At 47.3% G+C, this 18,021-nt stretch overlaps 1 protein-coding gene across 1 annotated transcript in view; it reads left to right on the forward strand.

Annotated features, from left to right (window-relative positions):
• Positions 1-17,473, forward strand: part of LMBR1 (limb development membrane protein 1) — a 387,912-nt gene extending 370,439 nt beyond the window's left edge. Inside the window, exon 17 of the mRNA XM_082259842.1 lies at positions 17,142-17,473. Within this exon, the coding sequence (XP_082115968.1) occupies positions 17,142-17,215 (74 nt within the window). The 3' untranslated portion in view covers positions 17,216-17,473. The remainder of the gene's footprint in view (positions 1-17,141) is intronic.
• Positions 17,474-18,021: the final 548 nt, after the last annotated feature.

Consider the following 18,021-nt stretch of genomic DNA (forward strand, 5'->3'; position numbering starts at 1 on the left):
GAGGTGACCAAACACCTCGTGGAGCCAGGGGGAGGCACCGGAAGGCGTGTTAAGGGGCGGAGCCGCCTCCTTTACCCAGGAAAAAGGGCCAAAGACTTCCTGTCTGTAACAGGACAGCACTGAGCAGGCTGATAGAAAACTTCTGTGCATCAGGGATGAGCCTTGGGGTCTCTCTCTCTCTGTGGGGTCCAAAAAGGCAGGTAACACTGAGGGGCGCTGTTGCGCTGGGGGATTACAAAAAAAAAAAAAAAAAGTTTTTTACTTTGTCTTTTTTTTTTTTTGTCGCTGGCAAATGTCTTGTATAATCATTGACCCTGCCGCATATGTATCCCCACCTGATCCCCTCAAGGTGGCCGCAGGACCCTCCAGTACCCCACATGTTTTAATGCATTTTCGGCAGTTTTGGAGTCTTTGGTATCCCGGGTGGAGGTGGCCTGTCGGGGACGGAGGTCAAGAAGCGACCCCCGCCTACCCCTATTTTTTATCTGATACTTCAGATACGGATTCAGAGCTGGTCAATGCAGCTGCAGGTCCTTCTTATGGGGCTGTTGTCTCAGGTAATGTCTCCTCAGCAGTGAGGAGAACGTTTCTGCCTCCGCCATAGCACTAGAGTGGTGGATACACTAGTTGTGTCCGTCCGGGAAACCTTTAGTCTTGAGGTTACACCGGCAGAGGTAGCTGAGACTGAGATTCCTTTTTGGTACTTGTTAGCCTACCAAAAAGGGCGAAGGATTTTCCTTTACCCAAATGGGGTAGTTTTGAAACGAACCCCTGCTATTTCCAAACGCATGGCTAGGCGCTATCCGTTTGAAGAATCCCTCTTTAAAGGATAGACGGTACCACCTGTAGTGGACTCACCAATTTCCAAATAAAGCCACCGTTATCCCGTTGGAGGACGCTGCGTCCTTTAGGGATCCGGTGGATCGAAAAAGTGGAAGCGGAATCCCGCGTCATTTTTTCCCTGATAGGGTCAACCCATAGGCCAGTGGTTGCCATTTAGTTTGGTTGAGATTATAAAGGATCTCACTAGGGGCAAGAGCACGGTCTTGCCACAGACTGTTAGGATAAAAGGACCTTGTAACTAACGAGGACCTTCCTTTTCTGCTCATAAAGAGTTTGTTCATTCCGCGAGGGCGGGCGATAAGGCGAAACCCTCCAAACCCCCTTCAGAGGGTTTTCAAAGGGCGCTGGTCGGCTAAACAAGAGGTCCGGCTCAGCCAAGCCTGCAGAATACAGCCTGATGCGCCCCTACCCATCTCTGGGGTGGGGGGATGTCTTCACCGGTTTCCGGATCCATGGCTTGCCAGAACCCCGGACTAAGGGGTTCGCGAGGTCCTACGGTCAGGATACAGGATCGAGTTTTCGATCACTTCCACCGGTGCGATTCTTCCCTTCTAACATTGAACGGTTTCAGGGGTTCTATTCGAACCTGTTCACAATGCCCAGGAAAGAGGGCAAGGTGCGTCCAATTTCTGGACTTGGGGAAAGATGAAGTCCATCCGAACAGTGGTGGCCTCCCTGCATCAGGGGGATTTCCTGGCGTCCATAGACATTTGGATGCCTATCTTTATATCCCCATCATCGCAGGACATCAGCGTTTTCTTCGCTTTCCCAAAGATCATCCCTGGTTCCCACCAGGAGACTGAACTATCTGGGCCTAATGTTGGATACATCCTGGGCAAGAGAGTTTCTCCTTGCGGAGAAACTCCAGAAGGTTCAGTCAATGATTCGGATGTTGCTGTCCGTCAATTGGCTGGGACTGATGGTGGCCTTCTTAGAGGCAGTACCGTATACCCAGTCTCATACCCGAATTCTCCTGAAGGAGATTCTTTTCTAATGGAATCAGAATTCCGATTCCCTGGACAATCGGATCCGGTTGAGCGAGCGGACCAGGGAGTCTCCGATGCTTAACCAGGGGAAGTCATTCCTTCCGATAGTATCCAGGTTACCAATAAGGGTATCGGAACTGAGAGCGATCAGATTTTTGTCTGATTTACTGGACCGAGCAGCTCTAGAGCAGCCCGATTCGGATCCAATCGCACAATGCCACGGTAGTGACTTATGTCAAGAAAGGGGCACTTGGAGTGTCCTGGTGGCCATCGAAACGACTAGCATCTCCTTCGTTGGACGGAACGGTTTGTTCCGGATCTCCCCGCAGTGTTCACTCCGGGGGTGGGAAATCGGCAGGCAGATTATTTCATCCGTCAGATTCTGGATCAAGGGGTATGGCCTCTTCATCCAGAGGTTTTTCACTAGCTGTCCCTTCATTGGGGCACCCCGGATGTGGATCTGTTGGCACCTTGGCTCAACAGGAAGGTGCGGAGGTTTGTAGCTCGCACCCGCGATCCTCTAGCGGACGCAGCAGAAACGCTGATCGCCCCGTGGGGGCAGTATCAGCTACGGCATGCCTTCCATCCTCTCAAGTTACTGCGGGAACTTCTTCGCAGGATAGAGATGGAGGGAATTCCAGTTATTCTGGAAATTCTGGACTGACCTCGTCGAGCCTGGTACGCCGACTTGGTGAGGCTAGTCGCGGACGCTCCTTGGAGACTTCCTCTCAGGGAGGATTTGCGGTCTCAGGGACCGATCTTCCATCTTGCTTTACAATCGCTGGCTTAAGGGCCTGGCCATTGAGACCCAGGTACTGAAGGACAAGGGAGTGTCAGCTTCAGTTATTCCTGCCTCTAGTTAAAGCAAGGAAAGCGACTTCCAGCACATGGAAGTCTTATATTGCGTGGTGTGAATCTCTTGGATTTCCCCCACATACCTATTCGGTGACCCGAATCTTGGTCTGTCTGCGACAAAGGGTTGAGCAGAAACTGTCCTTGAGCACTATCAAGGGTCAGGTTTCAGCGTTAGCAATCTTCTTTCAGAAACCTTTGGCTAATCATTCCTTGGTGCGGAATTTCATCCAGGGGGTGCGACATCTGGCTCCGCCAGTGCGTGCACCCTTACCGCCTGGGATCTTAAATTAGTGTGGTCGGTTCTTCAGAAACTTCTCTTTGAAGATATTAGGGAGATTCCCTTGCTTACATTATCCCAGAAGGTGGCCTTCTTGGTGGCCATTACTTCTGCACGCAGGGTGTCAGAACTGGCCGCATTATCTTGTCGTTCCCCATATCTGGTGGTTCATAGGGATAAGGTGGTTCTTCTTCCAAATCCATCCTTCCTTAAGTGGTTTTCAGAGTTTTCATCTGAATAAAAATATTGTGTTACCTTCCCCGTGTCCTAAGACTAGCCATCCTTGGGAGTTTGCATTACACTCCTTGGATGGGGTTCAGACAATCAGGGTACACTTGACTACTACGAACTTGTTTCGTAAGACGTACTCACTCTTTGTAATCACGGATAGCCCTAGAAGGGGGTTGCCTGTGTCTGCCGCAACCATATCTAGATGGACCAGTCAGACGGTGGTACAGGCTTATTCTATTAAGGGTCGGAATCCTCTGTTCCCTGTTAAGGCGCACTCTACTCGGGCGCCTAGTGTTTCCTGGGTCTTCCGCCATCAGGCGTCAGCGATCCAGGTTTTCAAGGCGATGACTTGATTGTCGGTCCATACCTTTACATCATTTTATAAAGTTGATGTGATGGCATCGTCAGATGCCTCTTTTGGCCGCAAGGTTCTGCAGGCCGCAATCTGAGGAGACTGTTGGTCTACCTCAAGGGTTTGTTGGGTTTTTCACTTTGGTCTCATCTTTTTTGCTCGATGAGTCCTTGATGCTTCTGGTTGGCTCCGGTTGGGCCTTCTGGATTTTGATTTCTGTTATCCCACCCCTCATTTGTGGTACTGCTTTGGGACATCCCGAGTTATTAATCAACGAGGACTACGTCTGTCAATGAGCGACAGAGAAAAATGGATTTTTGTAAAATCACAATCTAAACACTGCTTTGTGACATAACTGATTTGCTGTAGCAGGAAGTGAGAGGATATACCCTCTGGGACTGCCCCTAGGGTGTGGCCAGAACGTTTTCTTTCCTGTCTAGTCCTACTCCTGTAGAGGGCAGTATAACCCGAGTTGTTATTAATCAACGAGGACTACGTCTGTCAATGAGCTTAAGAGAAAAGGATTTTACGGTAAGATTTTACAAAAATCCATTTTTTTGCCATCTTTGTCTCATTGGGGAGATTTCTCTTCACTCCCTGTCCCACAGCCAAACAAGAAGTGAGAGGAAAACCCTCCAAATTTAGGAAATCTCTTGGTGAGCCCCAGGTCACCAGAACTAGTGTCCCCATTGGAAGATTTCCTCTCTCTTACGTCTCTGGGGACAACCAAAAATGTGGGTTTTTATTTTACTTTTACTTTCAATGATAATAGTAAACAGGACAGATATAGGGTAAGTCTCCCCAACGGGGACACAGACAGCAAAAAAAAACTGTCAGGGGTTCTAATCCATCTCCACTAGATGGAAAAACTAGAAAAAGAATTGCCTTTAGTTATATTTAAGGCACCCAACAAGAGGAGGGGAGTTCCATGAGTACTTCCCAGGTTTGATGGCACTGTGTATAGTCCTGTGAGTTAGAAAATGACACAGAAATCTGTAACAGTAAAAATGCGCCCCAGGTGGTTTAAGCCATAATGTGCTAGTACAGTGCCTTGAAAAAGTATTCATACCCCTTGAAACTTTCCGCATTTGTCATGTTATAACCAAAAGTGTAAATGGATTTGATTTGATAGACCAACACAAAGTGGCGCATATCTGTGAAGTGGAAGGAAAATGATAAATGGCTTTAAATTTTTTTTTACAAATATCTGAAAGTGCGGCGTGCATTTGTATTCAGCCCCCCTAAATCAATACTTTGTAGAACCACCTTTCGCTGGAATTACAGCTGTAAGTCTTTTCGGGTATGTCTCTACCAGCTTTGCACATCTAGAGAGTGACATTTTTCCCATTTTTCTTTGCAAAATAGCTCAAGCTCTGTCAGATGGGATGGAGAGCATCTGTGAACAGCAATTTTCAAGTTGTGCCACAGATTCTCAATTGAATTTAGGTCTGGACTTTGACTGGGCTATTCTAACACATGAATATGCTTTGATCTAAACCATTCCATTGTAGCTCTGTCTGTATGTTTAGGGTTGTTGTCCTGCTGTAAGGTCAACCTCCGCCCCAGTCTCAAGTCTTTTGCAAACTCTGACCAGCTTCCCTGTCCCTGCTAAAGAAAAGCATCCCTACAACATGATGCTGCCACCACCATGTTTCATAGGGGATGGTGTGTTCAGGGTAATGTGCAGTGTTAATTTTCCGCCACACATAGCATTTTACTTTTAGGCCAAAAAGTTACATTTTGGTCCCATCTGACCAGAGCACCTTCTTCCACGTTTGCTGTGTCCCCCTGATGGCTTCTCGCAAATTGCAAACAGGAATTCTTATGGTTTTCTTTCAACAATGGCTTTTTTCTTGCAAGTCTTCTATAAAGACCAGATTTATGTAGTGCATGACTTATTGTTGTCCTGTGGACAGATTCTTCCACCTGAGCTGTGGATCTCTGCAGCTCCTTCAGAGTTATCATGGGCCCCTTGGCTGCTTCTCTGATTAATGCTGTCCTTGCCCGGCCTGTCAGCTTAGGTGGATGGCCATCCGGTGTTTTGCCATACTCTTTCCATTTCAGATATTGGATTAAACAGTGCTCGGTGAGATTTTAAAAGCTTGGGATATTTTTTCTCTATCGTTCATTGACGGACGCAGTCTCTGTTCTTCTTAATAGTAGGGTTATAATGCCCCCTACAGGAGTAGGACAATAGGCAGAAAAAAAGTTCTGGCTACGCCTATGGGCAGTCCCAGGAGGTATAATCCCTCTCTCTGCTATAGAATGTCAGTTTTTTTTCTGCCTAGTCAGGAGTAAGGACCTAGTTCGTTGCTGGGATCATTGGTCGTGGCAAAAGTTTTTTTCTAGATAGTTTTTTTATCCAGATTTTTTTTCCTGTGAGAATTACAATCAACTAAGCCGGACTGGGCGATGGGCTGGATATATAGATCCTGTGGTCACCCCAGCCGGCCAGCGAGGGTGCGCAGACCCCAGCTCCGCTCTAGGTCGGCCGCGACATAGTCCCACCGGATGAGGACTAGCCCTGCGAGTTAAACATCTCGCCAGGTCGCATACCAACGGGTCTAGGCCCGCGTTGCAGCATTCATATTGCCCGACAGCCCCCCCACTTCGGTGGAGAGGGTTTCTGACAGGAGATGGCGACCACCAGTTCCCGGTATGATGAGTATTGTCCCTCTCTCTGGATTTTGGGGTGGACGCGGGCCCCGCCTTAGGATGGTCGGACCCCCGGGTCCCCTCTGTCCTGTCATGCACCCTCCCCTTACCTGTACCCCCCTCCTCCCCTCCACTTACTGGGGCTATGGGACACTTGAAGCTACCCCCAGGGGTTGGGACCGGGTGTCATGCCGACGGGGGGTCAGGGGGTTTGCCGCCGGCGACCGGACGATCAATCGTGTGGGGGGGGGTCACCTGTTACTACCAGGGCCCCCCATCCTGTCGATCCCGTCCAGGAGGCTGGGGAGTCCCCTCGGGGGGGGGGGGCAGAAGCTCCGCAGGCCGCCATTTTCTTGTAGCCCATGTGCTAATAAGATCGGCAGCCATGTTTGTGTAGCCTGGTGGCCATTTTGCGGTGGATTCCCATTGAAAATCAATGGCGGCCATGTTTTTGGGAGTCCCTAGAGGCATTGTTTTGATGGTGAAGCCCCTCCTTATACCATAGTGCTGATACTTTGTTTCCTTCTACACCCAGATCGCTGCAGACACATGCTGTACAGACATCCTGGGCCTTCCTGGTGCATCTCTGGTGTGGGTGGTGAGTTTGGGGGGTCTCTCTCTCTCTCTCTCTCTGCTGGGGGTTTTCAGTGCTTTGTGCCTGCCCTCTTTGGGGCGCTATAGCGCGGTGGGACATTCCTAAACTTGTTTTTTTGCGACATGGACCCTGTGGAACACGTTTCCCCACCTGACCCCCCTCTCGGAGGCCAAAGGGCCCTCCCGATCCCAGCCATCCATAGATGAGCTGTCGGCGGTCTTGGAATCTTTTGTGTCCCGGTGGAGGTGGCCTTTAGGAGGCAAAGTGCCACAAAACGCCTCCCTCCTACCCCTGCCTCAACTGATGTCAGATTCTGAATCTGATTCACCCACCGCAGATGTGGGTCTCCCAGCCGGGTCTACTACCTCGTGCCGTCTCCTCTGATAGCGAGGATGACACCTCTCCCTCTGCCACCGCGCAAAAAAAGGCGCTGGTGGATGCACTGGTTGTATCGGTGCGTGATACCCTAAAAATGTAAGACGCGAATGAAGCGCAGATTACGTTTGGCACTTACAAGCCATCCAGAGCGGCAAAGGTTTTTCCCTTTCCTGCGTATTTTGACAACATGGTCAAAAAAGAGTGGGACCGCCCAAAGCATCCCCTTGGGGTGCCTAAGCGGATTGCTAGATGCTACCCCTTTGAGGAGTCCCTTATTAAAAAGTGGACTGTGCCACCTACGGTGAACCCTCCGATCTCCAGACTAGATAAAGCTAATATGATTCCAGTGGAGGATTCCCTGCCCTTTAACCACTTAAGCCCTGGAAGATTTTGCTGCTCAATGACTAGGCCACTTTTTTCAACTTGGCACTGCGCGACTTTAACTGACAATTGCGCGGTCATGCAATGCTGTACCCAAACGAACTTTATGTCCTTTTTTTTTCCCCACAAACAGAGCTTTCTTTTGGTGGTATTCGATCACCTCTGCACTTTTTATTTTTTGCAATATTAATAAAAAAAGAGCGAAAATTTTGCGAACAATTGACCTTTTTTACTTTGACTGTTAAAAAATATCCAATATATTAAATTGTTGTCATATATTTAGGCCAAAATGTATTTAGCTACATGTCTTTGACAAAAAAATTCTCAATGAGCATATTTTTATCCACTTTTAAGACCGGAAGATTTTACCCCCTTCCTGACCAGGCCATATTTTGCGATTCTGCACTGCATTACTTTAAAGCGGTTGTAAACCCTATAAAAAAAAAAAATAAAAAAAAAACCTGCAAGACAAAGGCATAATGAGCTAGTATGCATCGCATACTAGCCCATTATGTTTAACTTACCTTAAAACGAAGCCCCGACACGGACCCCCGGACATCGATGCGGGCGCTGCCATGATCCCTCGTCGTCTCTTCCGGGTTCGGCGGCTCCGGCGCGCTGATTGGCCGGAAGAGACGGCTCCAGCGCGCTGATTGGCCGGAGCCGCGATGACGTCACTCCCGCGCATGCGCGCGGGAGTGATTTTTCCGGCAAGCTCCCGGCAAGTTAATTGAAGGTCCCCCCGGACCTTCATAGCGCATGCGCCGCTCGCGCGAGCGGCTGCATGCACTGTAAATATCTCCTAAACCGTGCCGGTTTAGGAGATATTATTTGTACCTACAGGTAAGCCTTATTATAGGCTTACCTGTAGGTAAAAGTGTCAAAAAGCGGGATACAACCGCTTTAACGGACAATTGGGCGGTCGTGCAAAGCTGTACCCAAATTAATTCTGATATATAACATTCCCAAAAAAAAATTTTAACATTTTAGGCCAATTTGTTTTCTGCTAAATATTTTTGGTAAAAAAAATCACAATATGCGTATTTTGATTGGTTTGCGCAAAAGTTATCACGTTTACTAACTACGGGAAAGATTTGTTATTTTATTTATTTATTTTTTTACTAGCAATGGCGGCGATCTGCGATTTTTTGTGGGACTGTGACATTGCGGCGGACAGATCGGACCCCTAACTGACATTTTTAACACTTTTGGGGGGACCAGTGACATTACTACAGTAATCAGTGCTATAAATATGCACTGTTACTGTAATGACACTGGCAGGGAAGGGGTTAACATGGTTGGTGATCAAGGGGTTAAATGTATGCCTCATGCTTACTGACGTGTATGGGGGGAGGGGGTTCTGTAACACAGACAGATCGCAGGTTCAGCTATGCTGAATCCTGTTATCTCTCCCTGTCGGTCACAGAGAAGATTCGCCTGCTTTGTTTACACAAGCGGGCGGATCTTCTCACACTTTCCCCGACGATCGGGGAAGAGAGGCAATCTCCACCTCTCCTCCTCCGGCCCGACTCCCGCTGTGTCTTAACCACTAGGACCCAGGGGAGCCACTGTGCCGCAGAACAAGCACAGTCCTAAAGTGGTTAAGGATCCGGTGGATAGAAAGGGGGAGTCTGTGGCCCGCAATATGTATTCCCTGGCAGGGTCTGCACCAGTACTGGTGTTTACTATTTCCCTTGTGTCACAAACCTTGACTGAATGGGCTAAGTTACTATGCTGTGACCTGGAATGGGAACAACTCCCCCCTGCCTTTGCGTAGCTGACGGACCAGTTGGTTCAGGGGCTGCAATTTATTTGCGATGCCTCGCTGGATGCGGCTCCAATATTGGCCCGACTGTCAGTTTCAGCAGTGGTAATCCTGTGTATACTTTGGTTAAAATGCTGGTCTGCTCCCGACCGTCTGCGAGCGTCAAGATTAACGGCTTACTCTCCAACCCTCTGGAGATCTCCAATGGGACGTGTCAGGGGTGCCCTCTGTCTCCCCTGATTTTTGTCTTGACACTTGAGCCTTTCTTGCGATCGATCAGGGCCAACGCTGACATTGAGGGGTTGTCGATCTCCTCGTCGCTCACTCTGAAGGTAGCGGCTTATGCAGACGATCTCCTTTTCTTCCTTTCCAAGCCACTTATTTCTCTACCTAAACTTATGTGGGAGTTTCGGGTGCACGAAGCCCTGTCCTCCTACAAAATCAACCATCAAAAATCTGAGGCCCTTCCAGTCGCGATGCCGCCCGCTTTGTCTAATCTCCTCAAGACCGATTTTCCATTCAAATGGAGCTTCTCTCATATAAAGTATCTGGGCATATCCCTCCCCAATTGACCCGAACGCATCTTCGATTGCAATTTCCCTCCCCTTCTTGATCGTATCCGGAAAGATTTAGAAGGATGGCAGAAAGGTATGTTTTCTTGGTTTGGGCGGTGTAACATTATAAAAATGAATGCCATGCCCCGTCTTCTTTATGTGCTCCAAGCCCTTCCTATCGTCGTCCCTCCGGCCTTCCTCCGGCAGATAAACGAAACCTTTCGTAAGTTCCTTTGGATTCGGGGACCCCCCCGTCTAACGTTGAAGATTCTTCGCATGCCCAAACTTAGTGGGGGCATGGCCTTCCCGGATGCAACGATGTACTATGCAGCGTGTCACCTTGCTAGGATTCTGGATTGGCATCTACATGGACCCCTGAAACAGTGGGTGCGGATTGAACAGCTTCATGGATCCCTTCTCCACATCTTCTGGTCTTGTAACCGACTGCAACCTTTCTGGGCAGAAGTACTCCGCATAACCCAAAAAATTCACGGATCACACTCTTACTCTGAGCCCTGCTCTCTTCCTCTTCCACCACAAAAGTTTTCCGAGAGCGTCCTACCGGAAGTCAATCCTGCAGCTCCTGTTTACGGCAGCCAAGAGTTGTATTCCCCTTCTCTGGAAGCAGTACCAGCCTCCCATGGTAGCAATGTGGCTACGTAAAGTAGCGTTTATCAACGAAATGGAGGACCTGATAGCTGCTGAACGGGGCACTAGAGATAAGTTCCTCAAACGATGGTTCTACTGGCACGAGTTCAGTTTTTCCGCAGAATACAAGGATCTAATTGCTCAGATTGTCTCGGTTAGAGTGGGTAGCCTCCCCCCCTTTTTGTTTTTTTTATTGTTTTATGCCTACTCCCCCTCCATCCCCCCTTTTCCTTTCTTCTTGCATTGTTCCTTCTAATCTTTTCCTTTGACTGGTATACCCGTCTTCTGGGATAAAATTTCTCCCGCTTTCCCCGGGCACACGTACAATTGTTGCTTCTTGATGCCTGTTGGGGTGGCCGGCCTCCTGGGTTGCTCCTCTCCATTCCCGTATACCGGCCATATGGCAGATGCATGTGGGAGTGGAGATCTCCCCGGGTGATTGGCGCCCTACAGCTCTCTACTGATATCATATGTATCATCCTTAACTGCATGTTCTTATGTCCACATGGTTTATGCTTTCTGTTCAGTTCTTTTTGTGCTCGCTCATTGATGTTTGGACGTATTTCATTGCTCTTGGTGATTTTGTATGCCTTTTCCTCCTCAATAAAAATTTAATTCATAAAAAAAAAAAAATGCTGGTCTGCGGATCAGACCTCAAAGAAGGCCTTGTCTGATCTACCTTTTCAAGGTGATCGCCTGTTTGGGCCTACCCTTGATGACATTCTAAAAGGTCTTACGGGAGGTAAGAGTACCTTTCTCCCACAGGCTAACAAGGCTAAGGACCCTGGTCGTAGACGGGGTCCCTCCTTCTCAGCACACAAAACATTTTTTCGTCCCTCAGGGTCAATTGATAAGGGATCAAAGTCCTTCAAGGTCCCCTCGGGTGACTCCAAGCGACCCTGGTCTGGCAAACAGAAATTGAGCTTCTCCAGACCTGCGGATAAGACCCCTTCGGCCTGAAGGTGCACCCTCGCCCGTATCTGGGGTAGGGGGACATATTTTCCGATTCCTGGACCTGTGGCTATCCTGGATACAAGACAAGTGGGTTCACAAGGTCATATGGTCTGGTTAAAAGATCGAGTTTTGATCCGTCCCTCCGGTAAGGTTCTTCCCTTCCAATGTGCCACTGTCCCCGGATCACTTACAGAGGCTCTCTTTGGGGCGGTACAGGAGCTGTTACAAGGGGTAATAGTTCCAGTTCCATCTTCGGAATGTTTTCAGGGCTTTTACTCAAACCTGTTTACGGTCCTCAGGAAGGAAGGCAAGGGGTGTCCAATTCTGAACCTAAAGGCACTGAATTGCTTTGTGCGAGTTAAAAAATTCAAGATGGAATACGTTCGCACGGTGGTGACTTCCCTACATCGGGGATTTCCTGGCCTCCATAGACATCAAAGATGCCTACCTTCACATCAACGGTTTCTGCGTTTTGCTGTCGGAGAAGATCACTATTAGTTTGTGGCATTACCCTTTGGTCTCGCCTCTGCTCCTTGGGTGTTCACAAAGGTGTTGGCTCCGGTCCTGGCTTTGTTACGCCAGCGGAGGATATCAGTCCTGGGTTACCTGGACGATCTGCTTCTCCATGCAGAGTCTCCCACGGCACTGGTGACAAACTTATAGGTCACCATAAGAACTCTGGAGGAGTTGGAGTGGATTCTGAACCTTCAGAAGTAGTCCCTGGTCCCTTCCATGAGACTGGATTATCTGGGTCTGACTTTGGACTCGTCCTCAGCCAGGAGGGTGTTTCTTGCTCTGGACTTACTTCAAAAGCTCCAGACGACGATTCAGCTATTGCTGTCCAGCAAATGTTCGTCCCTTCGGACTTGTATGAGAGTTCTGGGACTGATGATTTCATCCTTCGAGGCGGTCCCTTTCGCTCAATTCCACACGAGAATGCTCCAGAAGGAAATCATTCTCAAATGAAACAAAGATCCGAATTCCCAGGACAACCAGATCTAGCTGAGCCAGGTGACCATGGGTTCCCTGATATGGTGGCTTCGGTCCCTGGCGCTCAAACAAGGAAAATCATTCCCTCCCCTATATCGGACAGTTGTCAGCACGGATGCCAGTCTGTCCAGGTGGGGAGTTGTTCTCAGCAAGCTTCCTGTTACCGATCAATATTCTGGAGCTGAGAGCAATCCACTCGCCCCTCTATGAGTGGAATGGGGTTGTGGTCTTCTAAAACACTTCTTGCAACAAAACTGAGGACTATAGCAGATTGTGTGCGGTTATGCCTGGAGGGACTGCCCCATGGGCGTTGTAAAGCTTTTTCCTGCCTAGTGTTCTACTCCTGTAGGGGGCAGCATAACCCAATGGTCAAGAAGATATGAAGCTGCATCTGTCCATGAACTTCAGAGAAAAGGATTTTACGGTAAGTCAAAAATCCAGTTTTTCCCTCCCGGTGTCGTTAGTGTTACAAGGTCTCGGGTGTGAATGGGGAGCAGGTGTGTTAAATTTGGTGTTATCACTCTCTCTCTCTCATGCTGGTCACTGGAAGTTCAACATGGCACCTAATTTCAAAGAACTCTCTGAGGATCTGAAAAAGACCATACAGCGGTTTAACAGGACAGGTTCCACTCAGAACAGGCCTCGCTATGGTCGACCAAAGAAGTTGAGTTCATGTGCTCAGCAACAAATCCAGAGATTGTCTTTGGGAAATAGACGTATGAGTGCTGCCAGTATTGCTGCAGAGGTTGAAGGGGTGAGGGGTCAGCCTGTCGGTGCTCAGACCAAACGCTACACACTGCATCAAATTGGTTTGCATGGCTGTCGTCCCAGAAGGAAGCCTCTTCTATAGATGATGCACAAGAAAGCCCGCAAACAGTTTGCTAAAGACTAGCAGTCTAAAGACATGGATTACTGGAACCATGTCCTGTGGTCTGACAAGACCAAGTTAAACTTATTTGGTTCAGATGGTGCCAAGCGTGTGTGGCGGCAACCAGGTGAGGGAGTACTAAGGCAAGTGTGTCTTGCCGACAATCGAGCATATTTATGGGAGTGTCATGGTCTGGGGCTGCATGAGTGCTGCCGGCGCTGGGGAGCTACAGTTCATTGAGGGAACCATGAATGCAGACATGTACTGATACATAATGAAGAAGAGCATGATCCCCTCCCTTCGGAGACTGGGCCGCAGGGCAGTATTCCAATATGATAACGACCCCAAACACACCTCCAAGACGACCACTGCCTTTCTAAAGAAGCTGAGGGTAAAGGTGATGGACTGGCCAAGCATGTCTCCAGACCTAAACCCTATTAATTATCGGTAGGGCATCCTCAAACAAAAGGTGGAGAAGCACAAGGTCTCGAACATCCACCAGCTCCTTGATGTCATCATGGAGGAGTGAAAGAGGACTCCAGTGGCAACTCTGGTGAACTCCATGCCCAAGAGGGTTAAGGCAGTGCTGGAAAACAATGGTGGCCACACAAAATATTGAGACTTTGGGCCCAATTTGGACATTTCACATAGGAATGTACTCACTTTTGTTGCCAGGGGTTTAGACATTATTGGCTGTGTGTTGAGTTATTTTGAGGAGACAGAATTTACACTGTTATACAAGCTGTGCACTCACTACTTTACATTGTAGCAAAGTGTAATTTCTTCAGTGTTGTCAAATGAAAAGATATAATAAAATATTTACAAAAATGTGAAGGGTGTACTCACTTTTGTGAGATACTGTATGTAAATGCGATTTTGTCTTTTTTTATTTTTAATAAATTTGCAAAAATTTCAAACAAACGTCTTTCACATTGTGATTATGGGGTATTGTTTGTAGATTTTTGAGGAAAAAAATGAATTTAGTCCATTTTGGAATAAGGCTGTAACATAACAAAATGTGGAAAAAGTGAAGCGCTGTGAATACATTCTGGATGCACTGCAGCTGCACTTTCCATAGACTTCTATTATGTCTCGTGGTTTACGAAAGTGCACCAAAACCGCAGGACAGAAGTCTATGGGAAAGTGCAGCTAGCCCGCACCCCACATCCAACTATAGTGCTCTTAGTTTTCTTGGAAACGGCAGTTTCCAGGGACAGGAAGGTCCGGTCTCTGTAACAAAGTGAATCTAAATTGTATAGAGGCACAGAAGAGGTTTTTTTGGTAACAATTAGGGATAGACCGATATTGTTTTTTCAGGGTCGATACCGATATTTTGGTCACCAAGTATCTGTATCGTCCGATATGGGCCGATATTTTGTACATTTAAAGTTTTGAAAAATAAAGACAATTTTTGACACAAATCTGGTACCGAACATGTTAATGTTTGTTAACGTTTTTAACATTAAAGGCTTGTTCTTCACACCTTACCCGCATGAAAACTGATAGGAAACCGCACAGCTTTCACTTGCAGGTACATCAGTTTCACATCATGTGAACGAATGAGTCCTAGAAAAGTAGACAACTGTGAAAAATAAAGTGCTGGGAAAATAACTAAAGGCTTCCCAAAACAAAATTTACATAAACTGCTGCAGTAGTGAACTCACTGTCTGCTATGATTAAATCTAGTAGCTGCAGTGCAAAAGACAGTGGACTGAACACTAGTACTACTCACTTTCAATACTCCCAGTTAAGTAGAACAATATTATAGTGCAGAGAGCATAACATTTCAGCATGTTGACCAGTTAAATGGCTTCTGGTTTTTTCATATATTGCTGCCACTTCACTAAAAACACGCTCACTTGGTACCGAGGAAGGAGGAGCAGAAAGGTATCTTCTAGCATGAGAAGCAAGTCTTTTGTAGCGTGCCTCATTTCTTTTCCACCACTGAAGAGGATCACCACTTCTTCTGTCAATTACTGGTTCCTTCAAATAGAGATGAAGTTCATCATCCAGGGTCATTATTGCTTATTCAGAAGAATTTTCTACATGAAGCCCTAAAAAAACACTCTTGTCCATCTGCTGTCAATGAAGTGGCATGTAAGACTCATTAGGGATTCTGTTTGTCTTGACCAGCAGTCAGTCATGAATGAGAGTGAGTTGCCAGCATTCTCTGGTTTCAGCATAGCCTTTACTTTCTCAATGACCTTTTGGTGAATCTTTTCCAGCATTTCAGTTTGATAATACTTGTCACTCTTCAGTGTGTACCTTGGCTCGACTATGGACATCAACCGCCTAAATCCAGAGACAGACACTATTGTAAATGGCTGGTTATCAGTGACCATCATCTCTGTGATTACTCTGTCCAGCAGTTGGGATCGTCCATCCGAAATTGGCCACCTGTTTTTTTCTTATGAAACATATCTGTTATTGTTGCCTGGGATACTGGTATTTCACCGTGTGATTCATTGTGTTTTTTTCTGTGCTGCATGATATAATTTAACATGATTAACTCTTAAATGGGCCCAAAGATTTGACGTATTTTTGTTTTTTGCAATTGCTGATCCCATGCTTACATTGCGCACGTGTTGCACACTGCTGCTTTTCCTGGAGATGGAGATGAGAAATAGTCCCAAATCACACTTTTACTTTTTCTATCTGCATCCATCTCCATTGAAGTTTGAAAGACACTACTGAAATTGAATATAGGGTTAAAAAGGACTGGCTGGCTGGCTGGCACCCTGTGGTGGGTGTCTGGCTTGCTGGCTCCCTATGGTGGGTGTTTGGCTTGCTGGCTCCCTATGGTGGGTGTTTGGCTTGCTGGCTCCCTGTGGTGGGTGGCTGGCTGGCACCCTGTGCTAGGTGGCTGGCTGGCACCCTGTGGTGGGTGTCAGGCTCGCTGGCACCCTGTGGTGGGTGGGTGGCTGGCACCCTGTGGGGGTGGGTGGCTGGCACCCTGTGGGGGTGGGTGGCTGGCTGTCTGGCACCCTATGGTGGTGGGTGGCTGGCACCCTGTGGTTGTGGGTGGCTGGCTGGCACCCTGTGGTGGGTGGGTGGCTGACACGGCTATGGGTGGCTTGCTGGTACTTGGCCTGTCGGTGGCTGGCTGGCTGGTACAGTCTGTGGGTGGCTGGCTGGTACAGTGCCTGTGGCTGGCTGGTACAGTCTGTGGGTGGCTGGCTGGTACAGTGCCTGTGGCTGGCTGGTACAGGGCCTGTGGGTGTGCGTGGGTGGCTGGCATCAGGCTGCTGTGGGTGGGTGGCTGGCTGGCTGGCTGTGTTACACTCCCGAGAGATTAGTCCTGACTCCAGAAAAGGCTGTCCAAGGCGAGGGAGGCGGTCTAAGAAGACAGAAGGTTAGGCCCAGTGCATGGAAGCGCGTGGTGCAACATACGCAGTGATGTCACGACAATATTGGCAAGTTCCGGGGCCGATACCGATATATCGGGAAAAGTGAATATCGGCTCTCCGATTATTGGCATTGCCGATAATCGGTCGATCAATAGTAGCATTATGCCTGCTGTTAAGCAGAAATTGCATTTTAAAACTGAATTGTGGTTTTCTCTAATTTGTTTCTTAGCAGTGTAATTACTCTTTGGTTTTATGAAGATTGTTCTTAAATACAATTATTTATGTATGTTTATGTGCTACGTGATCCAAAAGTAGGTGGTATTTAACAAATAGTAATAAGTGTGCAAAAAGCAATGAGGTTGTTTTTTTGTATCCTGGTTTTTAGTAACCGGGAAATACCCCATCCCTTTCAATAAACATTGTAAACATTGTCCTTTCTAATTTGCATGTTTTTATTTCTAGGTTTGGATAAACTTCAGCTATCTAATGAGCCCAGCGATTCAGCATCTACCAATGGGCATCAGAAAACACTGTGAAATATTCAGCATGGCTGCAATCAACATTCCTCTTAGGTTGTGGGCCCTTTGCTTGAACCATCACTTAGCTTTGTTCACATAGCTCTATAGTCTTATCTACACAGCAGAGACTTATAGGTCAGTTTGACCATGTAGCCACATTTTTGTGAACTAGACTTTTTTACTTTTTGTTTTCTTATTCTGTTACAGGAAAAACTCCAAATGTGACCTTTTTCAACATGTACAGCATTTAGAGTTGTACACCAACAAAGAACCTGAGCCTCATACATTTTACACAGTAGAACATGCAAGACGTTTGGCTTCAGTTTATGGCAACCCACGTTTCATTACGAAGCTGAAATTTTGGTGCTTGACCTCCTCTGTCCTAGACAAGCCAACCCAGCACAGAAGTCACCTTTTAGTGTATGATTTATTAAAAGTTTGGCTGGGCAAAAAAAAAAAAAAAAAAAGTACATGTAATTTTCCCAGTGTTTTGTCTCCTTAAAAATGCTGCAAGTACTAAAAAATTCCTGTCATTCCAGCCATAAATTCAGTGAGCTCTTTATTTCCTGTTCTTATTCTGTTTTCCTTATTGTCCTGTTTCAGGTGCATTTTACCTGCTGGTTTCTTATTTCTCATGTAGCTTGTAAGATCTCTAATTTCAAATTCTCGTCCCTTTGCCCTTCTATGGAAACACTCTCCTACTACAGGTGTAGGGGGGTAATTTTTCCTGCTGAATTATCTGTAATATTTATTACATATCGGTTATCTGATGAGCTAAGAGCATAGCCATGCTTCCTTCGATAACTATTGATTATTCCCACGTA

Source organism: Pelophylax lessonae (genome assembly GCF_965119305.1).
Source record: "Pelophylax lessonae genome assembly, chromosome: 5".
NCBI lineage: Eukaryota > Metazoa > Chordata > Amphibia > Anura > Ranidae > Pelophylax > Pelophylax lessonae.